The sequence below is a fragment of the Pleurodeles waltl genome, chromosome 7, assembly GCF_031143425.1.
Source record: "Pleurodeles waltl isolate 20211129_DDA chromosome 7, aPleWal1.hap1.20221129, whole genome shotgun sequence".
NCBI classification, from domain to species: Eukaryota; Metazoa; Chordata; class Amphibia; order Caudata; family Salamandridae; genus Pleurodeles; species Pleurodeles waltl.
In genome coordinates this window covers 701336490-701351368 of record NC_090446.1, presented here as the reverse complement: position 1 = coordinate 701351368, position 14879 = coordinate 701336490, and the positions used below count along the sequence as shown (strand labels likewise).

General features: G+C 47.1%; 1 protein-coding gene across 1 annotated transcript in view; it reads left to right on the top strand.

The window, feature by feature from the left end:
• The window catches only part of HSPA4 (heat shock protein family A (Hsp70) member 4), a 506168-nt gene that overhangs the window by 306364 nt on the left and 184925 nt on the right, over positions 1–14879 (top strand). Inside the window, exon 14 of the mRNA XM_069244722.1 lies at positions 11519–11671. Coding sequence (XP_069100823.1) covers positions 11519–11671 — 153 coding nt within the window. The remainder of the gene's footprint in view (positions 1–11518; positions 11672–14879) is intronic.

Genomic DNA, 14879 nt, shown 5'->3' with positions numbered 1-14879 from the left:
CAGAAGACAACAACTGCCCTGGCTCCAGAAACTCACCGGCCTGTCTCCTGCCTTCCAAAGAACTCTGCTCCAGCGACGCCTTCCAAAGGGACCAGCGACCTCTGAATCCTCCGAGGACTGCCCTGCTTCGACGACGACCAGAAACTCCCGAGGACAGCGGACCTGCTCCAAAAAGACTGCAACTTTGTTTCAAGAAGCAGCTTTAAAGAACCCTGCAACTCCCCGCAAGAAGCGTGAGACTTGCAACACTGCACCCGGCGACCCCGACTCGGCTGGTGGAGAACCAACACCTCAGGGAGGACCCCCGGACTACTCTCCGACTGTGAGTACCAAAACCTGTCCCCCCTGAGCCCCCACAGCGCCGCCTGCAGAGGGAATCCCGAGGCTTCCCCTGACCGCGACTCTCTGAAACCTAAGTCCCGACGCCTGGAAAAGACCCTGCACCCGCAGCCCCCAGGACCTGAAGGACCGGACTTTCACTGGAGAAGTGACCCCCAGGAGTCCCTCTCCCTTGCCCAAGTGGAGGTTTCCCAGAGGAAGCCCCCCCTTGCCTGCCTGCAGCGCTGAAGAGATCCGTTGATCTCTCATAGACGAACATTGCAAACCCGACGCTTGTTTCTACACTGCACCCGGCCGCCCCCGTGCTGCTAAGGGTGAAATTTCTGTGTGGGCTTGTGTCCCCCCCGGTGCCCTACAAAACCCCCCTGGTCTGCCCTCCGAAGACGCGGGTACTTACCTGCAAGCAGACCGGAACCGGGGCACCCCCTTCTCTCCATTCTAGCCTATGCGTTTTGGGCACCACTTTGAACTCTGCACCTGACCGGCCCTGAGCTGCTGGTGTGGTGACTTTGGGGTTGCTCTGAACCCCCAACGGTGGGCTACCTTGGACCAAGAACTGAACCCTGTAAGTGTCTTACTTACCTGGTAAAACTAACAAAAACGTACCTCCCCCAGGAACTGTGAAAATTGCACTAAGTGTCCACTTTTGAAATAGCTATTTGTGAATAACTTGAAAGGTATACATGCAATTGAAATGATTCAAAGTTCCTAATGTACTTACCTGCAATACCTTTCAAACAAGATATTACATGTTAAATTTGAACCTGTGGTTCTTAAAATAAACTAAGAAAAGATATTTTTCTATAACAAAACCTATTGGCTGGATTTGTCTCTGAGTGTGTGTACCTCATTTATTGTCTGTGTATGTACAACAAATGCTTAACACTACTCCTTGGATAAGCCTACTGCTCGACCACACTACCACAAAATAGAGCATTAGTATTATCTATTTTTACCACTATTTTACCTCTAAGGGGAACCCTTGGACTCTGTGCATGCTATTCCTTACTTTGAGATAGCACATACAGAGCCAACTTCCTACAAAAATGTAGACTCTTTTGGGAAAGGTTATTCTCATCCTCTTTCGCCTTATGTTTTACCAATGTTAGATAAAAATACAAGGCACCAGAAAGTTCAGCAGGATGCCTGGTTGGTTATTCAAAACCACATTTCCCAAAGTTCTCAGCAAGATCAGGAATGATAGAGCCCAAGTAATCTAGTGGCACCTTTTGGGCCAGGAGAGTGTGGTATGTAGAATTTTTACACAAAAGCATGTGTCCTCCAGTTCGGCTGCCTTTTCAGGAGGACTTTTTGTTGCAGCAGCAGAGAAGGGTCAGGCACCCAGGCCTGCACACTTTGCAACTTCACGCTTGGATGTTGGGCAGCAGCATTTAACTGCTTTTGACCTTGTTTGCATAGTACTTATTCTCATTCTGGTTGTCAAGCATACATCTCACTTAAAACATTTATGTGGGATGCTGAGATAAGTGTTGGTATTCTTCTCGTCATAACCAACCTTTACAAGCCCAGTTACCTGATGATCTCTTGTTTTCCCTCTCATTAGCTCAGCAAGACTTTATTGTGGCTACTGTCAAGATTGTCAGTCCTATCAGCTTTTCTGCGATTGCCTAATTATTATCTGAGGTTAAATCACCTATTGTGATGTGTTTTCTGAAAGTGATGACCTGCATGTTTCTGCCAAAACCTGTTATGAAGCCCCAGTGGGATTTGGGTTTGAGTCTCACATTCCTGATGTGACACCTATAGCAGTTGCGTCAGCTCGTCGCATGAGTAAGCCCTCTGCCCAGCAAACATTCTGTCTTCTTTCGAGCCAAGCTGTTTGACTAAGGCATCGTTCGTCCAAAAGTTGACTCCTTTCCACATCGGGCATGTATTACCCTTCCAGCGTTCGTTGCTCACCCTCCTCCATCCAAGGAGGAAGAAAGACTCCATTGCTTAGACCCAAAGAGCGCTGAGTTTCTGCATCATTTGCATCAATGATCCTTGGGTGGATGGTCAGCGGTTTATGGGGTTCTATTAGATACTGCAATAAAAAGCAGTTCAGAGCTGGGCCATATCCTGATGGATTGTGCTTTGTATAAAGTTCTGCTAGGGATCGGACAAAAAACTACCACCACCCCAGCACCCGAAGTGCCAGTCTTTGACATCTAACTGGCTATTACATGGACGCAAGTTTATTTGTTCATGAAGTACTACTGCCTGGATAGCCAGGTCTGGTTGGATGGAACTTGGCCCATTAAGTTGTGCAGGACTTTTTTTGGAAGGGGGGCGTTGCTGTATTCACAGGGCGCATAGATTTCTCAGCAATATTTGGAAGCAAAGATGTCCTGGGAGGACGACCTTGTTTATTTTGGTATATTTCCATTTTGTCTTCATTTACATGCATTAACGTGCATAAAAAAAGTAATAGAACTTTGATCCTGAGTGCCAGGAGGCTAGGTCAGCAAGTTAGGTGACAGGATCAAAGGCATTGTTAAAAGGAACCCAATTCAAGTTGTTTGTTATTTACTCTCACACCCTAAATATAATAATAAATGCAAATTGAACTAATCTGTAGGAAATGCACTCCTTTTTGCTTTAGAACCATAATTTGTCAATATGATCACTGAAGAGGTGTGTGTGACAGAGACCGACCAGAGGGTCAATGAATCCTGATTGGTGCAGTAGAGAAATTGTGACTTTTGTAATAATTGTGGTATGAAGTTGCACCCTGTGACAGAAAGCACCGAGTATGCAAGTAATTATTTATGAATTATATTACAAGCATTGAAAGATAGGCTGCTGCTAGATGCTTTAGTTTATAATCCCAGGCTGACACCCAAGTGTGAGACTTTTCGGCTTGTGGAGCCTCTTTGTTAAAATAATTAGTTTTGAGATGTTTTCCACCACTGTTTCAAGTTACAGCCCCACCACTTTATGCAGTGGTTTTCAAGGGAGATCCTTCAGGAAGGCTTTTTTTTTCTAACTTCTAATCTTGGGTCTCTCTCATGGGAATTTTATTTGAAGTCTGAAATAATCCTCCATGCTTCTGTGTGGTAATATCAGAAAGGTAATTTCATACTGCCAGGAATGCTGAGGCTCTGTCAAAACTGTAGTATCTGCCACTGACAACGCATGATGGAATTCTGATGTGTGCTATCTTAATGGTGTCATTTTACAGTTTCTGCATCGTATCTAGCTACTGCACCCTGTTTTCAGGGGAATCTTCACTGATATCACAAGTAATAAATAGTCACCACCCGAGCCCGATATCCCAGACCACTGTTAAATAAATATATAACTATTTTACTTGTAGGATTCCAAATGCTTCTAAAAATTGAGAAGCTGTGTACCATAAAGCAATGCCTATCTACAGAAACCATGTGGTGTTCAGTATTTCGTAAGACTAGTGAAAACTAAAAGTGGATCCTAACACTTAAAATGTTTTTGTTATGGTACTGGATAGTTGAACCTTGCAGCTTTTGCCAATGCCTTGGTGTAAGGAAATGCCTCCTTGGCATGGTTGCCCCCTGACTTTTTGCCTTTGCTGATGCTATGTTTACAATTGAAAGTGTGCTGAGGCCTGCTAACCAGGCCCCAGCACCAGTGTTCTTTCCCTAACCTGTACTTTTGTATCCACAATTGGCAGACCCTGGCATCCAGATAAGTCCCTTGTAACTGGTACTTCTAGTACCAAGGGCCCTGATGCCAAGGAAGGTCTCTAAGGGCTGCAGCATGTCTTATGCCACCCTGGAGACCTCTCACTCAGCACAGACACACTGCTTGCCAGCTTGTGTGTGCTAGTGAGGACAAAACGAGTAAGTCGACATGGCACTCCCCTCAGGGTGCCATGCCAGCCTCTCACTGCCTATGCAGTATAGGTAAGACACCCCTCTAGCAGGCTGTAGGAAGTTGGCTCTGTATGTGCTATTTCAAAGTAAGGAATAGCATGCACAGAGTCCAAGGGTTCCCCTTAGAGGTAAAATAGTGGTAAAAATAGATAATACTAATGCTCTATTTTGTGGTAGTGTGGTCGAGCAGTAGGCTTATCCAAGGAGTAGTGTTAAGCATTTGTTGTACATACACATAGACAATAAATGAGGTACACACACTCAGAGACAAATCCAGCCAATAGGTTTTTATATAGAAAAATATCTTTTCTTAGTTTATTTTAAGAACCACAGGTTCAAATTCTACATGTAATAGCTCATTCGAAAGGTATTGCAGGTAAGTACTTTAGGAACTTCAAATCATCAAAATTGCATGTATACTTTTCAAGTTATTGACAAATAGCTGTTTTAAAAGTGGACACTTAGTGCAATTTTCACAGTTCCTGGGGGAGGTAAGTTTTTGTTAGTTTTACCAGGTAAGTAGGACTCTTACAGGGTTCAGTTCTTGGTCCAAGGTAGCCCACCGTTGGGGGTTCAGAGCAACCCCAAAGTCACCACACCAGCAGCTCAGGGCCGGTCAGGTGCAGAGTTCCAAGTGGTGCCCAAAACACATAGGCTAGAATGGAGAGAAGGGGGTGCCCCGGTTCCGGTCTGCTTGCAGGTAAGTACCCGCGTCTTCGGAGGGCAGACCAGGGGGGTTTTGTAGGGCACCGGGGGGGACACAGGTCCACACAGAAATTTCACCCTCAGCGGCGCGGGGGCGGCCGGGTGCAGTGTAGAAACAAGCGTCGGGTTCGCAATGTTAGTCTATGAGAGATCTCGGGATCGCTTCAGCGCTGCAGGCAGGCAAGGGGGGGATTCCTCGGGGAAACCTCCACTTGGGCAAGGGAGAGGGACTCCTGGGGGTCACTTCTCCAGTGAAAGTCCGGTCCTTCAGGTCCTGGGGGCTGCGGGTGCAGGGTCTCTCCCAGGCGTCGGGACTTTAGGTTCAAAGAGTCGCGGTCAGGGGAAGCCTCGGGATTCCCTCTGCAGGCGGCGCTGTGGGGGCTCAGGGGGGACAGGTTTTGGTACTCACAGTATCAGAGTAGTCCTGGGGTCCCTCCTGAGGTGTTGGATCGCCACCAGCCGAGTCGGGGTCGCCGGGTGCAGTGTTGCAAGTCTCACGCTTCTTGCGGGGAGCTTGCAGGGTTCTTTAAAGCTGCTGGAAACAAAGTTGCAGCTTTTCTTGGAGCAGGTCCGCTGTCCTCGGGAGTTTCTTGTCTTTTCGAAGCAGGGGCAGTCCTCAGAGGATGTCGAGGTCGCTGGTCCCTTTGGAAGGCGTCGCTGGAGCAGGATCTTTGGAAGGCAGGAGACAGGCCGGTGAGTTTCTGGAGCCAAGGCAGTTGTCGTCTTCTGGTCTTCCTCTGCAGGGGTTTTCAGCTAGGCAGTCCTTCTTCTTGTAGTTGCAGGAATCTAATTTTCTAGGGTTCAGGGTAGCCCTTAAATACTAAATTTAAGGGCGTGTTTAGGTCTGGGGGGTTAGTAGCCAATGGCCACTAGCCCTGAGGGTGGGTACACCCTCTTTGTGCCTCCTCCCAAGGGGAGGGGGTCACATCCCTAATCCTATTGGGGGAATCCTCCATCTGCAAGATGGAGGATTTCTAAAAGTTAGAGTCACCTCAGCTCAGGACACCTTAGGGGCTGTCCTGACTGGCCAGTGACTCCTCCTTGTTATTCTCATTATTTTCTCCGGCCTTGCCGCCAAAAGTGGGGCCTGGCCGGAGGGGGCGGGCAACTCCACTAGCTGGAGTGTCCTGCTGGGTTGGCACAAAGGAGGTGAGCCTTTGAGGCTCACCGCCAGGTGTGACAATTCCTGCCTGGGAGAGGTGTTAGCATCTCCACCCAGTGCAGGCTTTGTTACTGGCCTCAGAGTGACAAAGGCACTCTCCCCATGGGGCCAGCAACATGTCTCGGTTTGTGGCAGGCTGCTAAAACTAGTCAGCCTACACAGATAGTGGGTTAAGTTTCAGGGGGCACCTCTAAGGTGCCCTCTGTGGTGTATTTTACAATAAAATGTACACTGGCATCAGTGTGCATTTATTGTGCTGAGAAGTTTGATACCAAACTTCCCAGTTTTCAGTGTAGCCATTATGGTGCTGTGGAGTTCGTGTTTGACAGACTCCCAGACCATATACTCTTATGGCTACCCTGCACTTACAATGTCTAAGGTTCTGTTTAGACACTGTAGGGGTACCATGCTCATGCACTGGTACCCTCACCTATGGTATAGTGCACCCTGCCTTAGGGCTGTAAGGCCTGCTAGAGGGGTGTCTTACCTATACTGCATAGGCAGTGAGAGGCTGGCATGGCACCCTGAGGGGAGTGCCATGTCGACTTACTCGTTTTGTCCTCACTAGCACACACAAGCTGGCAAGCAGTGTGTCTGTGCTGAGTGAGGGGTCTCCAGGGTGGCATAAGACATGCTGCAGCCCTTAGAGACCTTCCTTGGCATCAGGGCCCTTGGTACTAGAAGTACCAGTTACAAGGGACTTATCTGGATGCCAGGGTCTGCCAATTGTGGATACAAAAGTACAGGTTAGGGAAAGAACACTGGTGCTGGGGCCTGGTTAGCAGGCCTCAGCACACTTTCAATTGTAAACATAGCATCAGCAAAGGCAAAAAAGTCAGGGGGCAACCATGCCAAGGAGGCATTTCCTTACACAGGCCTTACAGCCCTAAGGCAGGGTGCACTATACCATAGGTGAGGGTACCAGTGCATGAGCATGGTACCCCTACAGTGTCTAAACAAAACCTTAGACATTGTAAGTGCAGGGTAGCCATAAGAGTATATGGTCTGGGAGTCTGTCAAACACGAACTCCACAGCACCATAATGGCTACACTGAAAACTGGGAAGTTTGGTATCAAACTTCTCAGCACAATAAATGCACACTGATGCCAGTGTACATTTTATTGTAAAATACACCCCAGAGGGCACCTTAGAGGTGCCCCCTGAAACTTAACCGACTATCTGTGTAGGCTGACTAGTTTTAGCAGCCTGCCACAAACCGAGACATGTTGCTGGCCCCATGGGGAGAGTGCCTTTGTCACTCTGAGGCCAGTAACAAAGCCTGCACTGGGTGGAGATGCTAACACCTCCCCCAGGCAGGAATTGTCACACCTGGCGGTGAGCCTCAAAGGCTCACCTCCTTTGTGCCAACCCAGCAGGACACTCCAGCTAGTGGAGTTGCCCGCCCCCTCCGGCCAGGCCCCACTTTTGGCGGCAAGGCCGGAGAAAATAATGAGAAAAACAAGGAGGAGTCACTGGCCAGTCAGGACAGCCCCTAAGGTGTCCTGAGCTGAAGTGACTCTAACTTTTAGAAATCCTCCATCTTGCAGATGGAGGATTCCCCCAATAGGGTTAGGATTGTGACCCCCTCCCCTTGGGAGGAGGCACAAAGAGGGTGTACCCACCCTCAGGGCTAGTAGCCATTGGCTACTAACCCCCCAGACCTAAACACGCCCTTAAATTTAGTATTTAAGGGCTACCCTGAACCCTAGAAAATTAGATTCCTGCAACTACAAGAAGAAGGACTGCCTAGCTGAAAACCCCTGCAGAGGAAGACCAGAAGACGACAACTGCCTTGGCTCCAGAAACTCACCGGCCTGTCTCCTGCCTTCCAAAGATCCTGCTCCAGCGACGCCTTCCAAAGGGACCAGCGACCTCGACATCCTCTGAGGACTGCCCCTGCTTCGAAAAGACAAGAAACTCCCGAGGACAGCGGACCTGCTCCAAGAAAGGCTGCAACTTTGTTTCCAGCAGCTTTAAAGAACCCTGCAAGCTCCCCGCAAGAAGCGTGAGACTTGCAACACTGCACCCGGCGACCCCGACTCGGCTGGTGGAGATCCGACACCTCAGGCGGGACCCCAAGACTACTCTGATACTGTGAGTACCAAAACCTGTCCCCCCTGAGCCCCCGCAGCGCCGCCTGCAGAGGGAATCCCGAGGCTTCCCCTGACCGCGACTCTTTGAACCTAAAGTCCCGACGCCTGGGAGAGACCCTGCACCCGCAGCCCCCAGGACCTGAAGGACCGGACTTTCACTGGAGAAGTGACCCCCAGGAGTCCCTCTCCCTTGCCCAAGTGGAGGTTTCCCCGAGGAATCCCCCCCTTGCCTGCCTGCAGCGCTGAAGAGATCCCGAGATCTCTCATAGACTAACATTGCGAACCCGACGCCTGTTTCTACACTACACCCGGCCGCCCCCGCGCTGCTGAGGGTGAAATTTCTGTGTGGGCTTGTGTCCCCCCCGGTGCCCTACAAAACCCCCCTGGTCTGCCCTCCGAAGACGCGGGTACTTACCTGCAAGCAGACCGGAACCGGGGCACCCCCTTCTCTCCATTCTAGCCTATGTGTTTTGGGCACCACTTGGAACTCTGCACCTGACCGGCCCTGAGCTGCTGGTGTGGTGACTTTGGGGTTGCTCTGAACCCCCAACGGTGGGCTACCTTGGACCAATAACTGAGCCCTGTAAGTGTCTTACATACCTGGTTAACCTAACAAATTCTTACCTCCCCTAGGAACTGTGAAAATTGCACTAAGTGTCCACTTTTAAAACAGCTATTTGTGAATAACTTGAAAAGTATACATGCAATTTTGATGATTTGAAGTTCCTAAAGTACTTACCTGCAATATCTTTCGAATGAGATATTACATGTAGAATTTGAACCTGTGGTTCTTAAAATAAACTAAGAAAAGATATTTTTCTATACAAAAACCTATTGGCTGGATTTGTCTCCGAGTGTGTGTACCTCATTTATTGTCTATGTGTATGTACAACAAATGCTTAACACTACTCCTTGGATAAGCCTACTGCTCGACCACACTACCACAAAATAGAGCATTAGTATTATCTCTTTTTGCCACTATCTTACCTCTAAGGGGAACCCTTGGACTCTGTGCATGCTATTCCTTACTTTGAAATAGCACATACAGAGCCAACTTCCTACACTTGGCCTTCTAGTTCTTTGTGTGGACATTTGCCTTTGGTTGTGACTCATGCCCTTGTGGTTCTGCAGAGGAAATTTCATTTTTAAACCATGTTGATGTTGTTTTGATGGTGTGCTAATTCTTACTGAGATATTTACACACTAGTCAATATCTTTATTTTGGATTAATGTAACAAAACCATAAAAGAAAACATACAGTAAGGAAAATCAAACCCAACACTGCTCATATTTCTTGGACTAGTAGCCACCTGAGTGAAAAAACATATCATAAAACACATCTTAACTGACATTTTATGTAGGGCGAACTGGGTAGATTGTGTGACCTTGCAAGCTAAGAAATGTGGTATTGTGTGTAGTTCTGCCTGGTGGTTCGTGATTGTTTTGGTCTTTAGGTTCTCCACCTAATCTTCATCATATGGCAGTTGTCTTGTAATTTTATTAGATCTTGTCCCTTCAAATGACCTAGTTGGCTGTTAGGGTATTCCAGCTGAAAAGTTTTTGTTTCATCCTCTAGGTGTATGGTTTCATGATTTCCATTTTAATGGCTAAATCACCTCCTTCTTATTTACATTTTCTTATTCTAATCAGACCTTTCCTTAGGTTGCACTATTTCTTTTGTTCTTTGGTGTACCATTCCCAGCTCCACAAGTCCCCTGTTTCTCTTTTGGTCCACCTCTGAGGATCTGTTTTTCCACTAGAATAGTCAGAGAATTAAATCCCCAAAGACCTCCAGCTCACTGGTTTCCCTTTCCTCAAGAGTCCTTGTCACTGAGGCTCTATATTTGAGGTTCCTTGAGATGGGTAGATAAATGGTTAGATGGAGGAGGTTGCTAGGCTTAACTCTGCTACCAGTGTAGATGGCGCTGCTGCCAAGCAATGCATTGTGTTCTTTTAATAAGAGATAAAACATTATTTTATCTTAAAAGGCCACCTGTCCTAATCAGGCCTATTGAAGCCATCTGGTCTTTGTTGGTGGTATGCAATCCTGCGCCTGCCCTTCTGTGGTGTCCTTCCCTGAAACATAAATTACATTAGGACCAAGGAACACAGTCTCCAGCTACCTGCTTATAAATTTTACTCTGTTGTAGGTTTCACACTTTCCTGTAGGTCTTCCTTGTGTGTTAGTCCCAGTAGTGCCTTCCTGTAGCTAAGGGACCTTATTTGTTTTACTACCAACACTTTCTGTGACCAGCACTAGGACTTGCCCACTCTAACCTTTTGTTTCTGTAATACTGTTATTGTTTTGTTCTCCAGCCTTACTCACTGGCAGGCAAAGTAGCTGTCATTCAAATAACGTTTGAATACTGAAACTTGCAGCAGAGTTGTACAAAGCTGCTCAAGAGAAGGTAGCAATCAGTGCCAGATTTTCTTAATCTAATTAATTTATGTTCATGTACAAATGTCAGTTGCTATCGTGGTAATCTGGCTTGAATTACTCCCCACATAGTATCCCATTCGATCAGTATATGGAGCTCGATCCTTGATGTGGCTCCTGTAGTGTCCAGTGTTTTGCTGCAATAGTTAGCCCACTTTTCTCCCCAGTAAATTAAACAAAAGGCCTTCAGCCTTAAAAATGCTGGAAAGTCAGAGATTTACCCAGCTGTGAATGCCGTTTTTTTTTTTTTTAAGTTCCCACTTTTGTTGACATTTCTTCATACTGTATTGAATGTTTTAGGCATCCAGTGTCCTAAGCGTATGTAGCCCAGAATAACGTTTTCATTGTGCACATAAAACACCATGAGATTGCTCAACAATCCAGATTGATTAAATAGTCTTCCTTCTTTTTATTTTATTTTTTTATTTTTTATTTTCTCCCCTGCCCATTCCTTTTCTGCTAACTTTACCAACCTTTAACCGTTCGCAGTTAATGGTAGCAAGTAGAGATGTCTGAAGAAGACACAAATTGCTTTTTTTTTTTTTTTTGTAATGCAGTGAGTGCTGCATTCATTTCTTAATGTTTGGGATAGGGGGTCCATGGAAACTTAATACAAATGTATGGCCATTTACCTAGCCCCTCTATTGCATTATGAAAGTCCCCAGATAGTGTCTCTAACTAGGTTTCTCAGCCTTTCTTAAAATCTAGCATCTCTGCATCATCTCAAGAACTTCAAAGTATTACAGAAAAGTGTCAAGTAAACTTAACACTCAAGGATGAGCAAAAGAGTTTGAGTGCAAACCTACTTCATATCCCATTTTTCTGTTACCTGTGCGGTATACCCTATGAAACCAATTAGATCAGCTCACTGCAGCATTTGCTCTACACTGGACCTTCAGTTTTCTAACTGATTTATTTTCTGGATTGTAGATATCTCAACCTGGGACAAAAGATAAGAAAATGGATCAACCTCCTCAAGCCAAGAAGCCCAAAGTAAAAACAAATACTGTGGACCTTCCCATTGAGAACTATCTTCCTTGGCAAATAGGAAAAGATGCACTGAACTCATTTATTGAAAACGAGGTAAGTTATTGCTCTGTTTCTGTAAGTGGTGCTGTAAATCATGACTTAACAGTTGGGTAAGAAACCGAATACTTTAATGCTGTCTTAGGCCCATATTGAGTAGTGGGTAAAATTGATTCATGGGCATCAACACTTGTACATACCATAATGAAATTAAATATCATGGGCACTATGGCCTCCCAACCATTAAATGGGAAATTTGAGGCTTAAAAACCCAAATCAGAGTCAAAACTCAGAGGTGTTGACTTGATGTGTAAGTATCTCATACCCATCTGCTCCTTCATCTTGCCCATTATATTTCGTGTTGTAATACTCTGCACTTGCAAAAACAGTTCTTTATGGGAGTAAGCATGCACTACTGTACATTATAAGGATATTGAAAGGAGGAGTTCTATTATCATGTAGTGGAACAAACCTGAAGTCACTGTTTTCCAGCATAGGATGTTTCATAGATTAACATGCTTGAATTATTTGTTGTGTTCCCATGGTACCATAATAAAGCAGTGTGTGTGTGTGTGTGTGTGTGTGTGTGTGTGTGTGTATATATATATATATATATATATGTTCGATGGCATGTGTAGCTGCAGATACACATGCTGTGCACATCCCGCCATCTAGTGTATGTTCAATGGCATGTGTAGCTGCAGATTCACATGCTGTGCATTATCCTGCCATCTAGTGTTGGGCTCGGAGTGTTACAAGTTGTTTTTCTTCGAAGAAGTCTTCGAGTCACGAGACCGAGGAACTCCTACCTTTCGGCTCCATTACGCATGGGCGTCGACTCAATCTTAGATTGTTTTTTTTTTTTCCACCGTCGGGTTCGGACGTGTTCCTCTTTGCTCCGTGTTTCGGTTCGGAAAAGTTAGTTAACAATCGGAAAAATGGACTGTATTGTTTGCGCTCGGTATCGGGTTAGTAATAGCACATCAACACCGAAGAAAAGAAGAGCTCCGGCAGCCCTTCGGGGCTTCCACTCCTCGGCAGGGCCTGGTCGGCCCGAGCGCGTGCATCTTCAAGGCTCATGGAACGGACCCATTCCGCTTCTGCCCCAAATGCCACGCTAAGTATCATTATACAGACCAACATTTGGTCTGTAATTTGTGTTTGTCCCCCGAACACAAAGAGGATACGTGCGAGGCCTGTCGGGCATTTCGGTCGAAGAAGATGCTGCGGGACCGGAGAGGTCGGAGACTTCAAATGGCGTCGACACCGGCCGGACACCCCGACGTCGAAGAAGAGGAGACATTCTCCATTCCAGATTCGGACTCGGACGAGCCCGAGAGTGAGCAGCCGACGAGGCAACAAACCGTGAGTAAACCGCCCCGGCAAAAACTCACTCGAAAATCAAGAAGGCCCAGGGGACGCCACCGCCAACTAGCCATGGCTTTACCCGAAAGCACCGTGACCAAGCATCGGCCCCGAAAAAGGCCTCACAGCAGCCGAAGACATCCGACTCCGGTCGAGATACCGGCTCCGAATATACTCGGCACCGAGATACCGGCTCCGACCAGATAAGGCACCGAGAAATCAGCACCCCGAAAGCCAAAAAGGTTTCTTCGGAGCCGAAAAAGACTGCTGAAAAGGTTTCGGTGCCGAAACACCCAGCCTCAGAGCCGAAACAAAGCTCCTGTACGGACGAACAGGGCCTTTCCTCACAATTACAAGGCCACAGGTTTGAACAAGAACTTGGGATTGGAGAACCAGACCATACCCAGAGGAGACTCCATATACAGAAGGACACGGGGAAAATAAGTACACTTCTGCCAATTAAGATGAAGCTGAAGCTCGCATTTCATGAGGCAGAAATGCAGCCAAAAGCAAAAGTGGCTAAAGAAAAAACAACACCACAGTTATCTCCACAGCCCTCGCCACCGCCCTCACCACATATGTCCCCCATAGCAACACCCCCAATGCGCAGTCACCAACGCACACGGGTGAGCCAAGATGACCCAGATGCATGGGATCTGTATGATGCACCAGTCTCTGATAATAGTCCGGATTGCTACCCGGCAAGGCCATCACCACCAGAAGACAGTACTGCTTACATGCAGGTGGTTTCCAGGGCAGCTACTTTTCATAACGTAGCATTGCATTCAGAACCTATAGAAGATGACTTCTTGTTCAATACCCTGTCCTCAACACACAACCAATACCAGAGTTTGCCAATGTTACCAGGAATGTTAAAACACGCCAAACAGGTGTTTCAAGACCCAGTCAAGAGCAGAGCCATCACACCTAGGGTGGAAAAGAAATATAAACCTCCCCCTACGGTCCTGTATATATTACGCAACAGCTGACTCCTGATTCAGTGGTAGTGGGAGCAGCCCGGAAAATGGCAAACTCACAAACTTCTGGGGACGCACCACCACCCGACAAAGAAAGTCGGAAATTCGATGCTGCAGGCAAAAGGGTGGCAGCACAGGCAGCCAATCAATGGCGAATTGCCGATTCGCAGGCTCTATTGGCAAGATACAACAGGGCACATTGGGACGAAATGCAACATTTCATTGAACACCTTCCCAAAGAGTTCCAGAAGCGTGCCCAACAGGTTGTAGAGGAGGGCCAAACCATCTCCAACAATCAAATAAGGTTGGCTATGGACTCAGCAGACACGACGGCCAGAACAGTAAAAACGGCGGTCACCATTCGGAGACACGCGTGGCTACGTACCTCCGGATTTAAGCCAGAGATCCAGCAGGCTGTGCTGAATATGTCTTTTAACGGACAACAATTGTTTGGGCCGGAGGTGGATACAGCAATAGACAAACTAAAGAAAGACACTGACATGGCCAAAGCCATGGGCGCGCTCTACTCCCCACAGAGCAGAGGCACTTTTAGGAAGCCACACTTTAGAGGGGGGTTTCGGGCCCAAACCACAGAACCTTCTACCTCACAGGCCAGACCCACATACCAGTGCCAATACCGAAGAGTAGGCTTCCGGGGACAATATAGGGGTGGACAGTTCCCTAAAACAAGAGGGAAATTCCAAAGCCCAAAAACTCCACAAACTAAACAGTGACTCCAACGTCACAAACCCCCAACACACAACACCAGTGGGGGGGGAGACTCACAGATTACCAAAATTGGAAACACATAACTATGGACTCGTGGGTCCTAGCCATTATCCAACATGGTTATTGCATAGAATTCCTACAAATACCACCAAATGTGCCTCCAAGAGCACACATGCCCAAACAGCACTTAGATC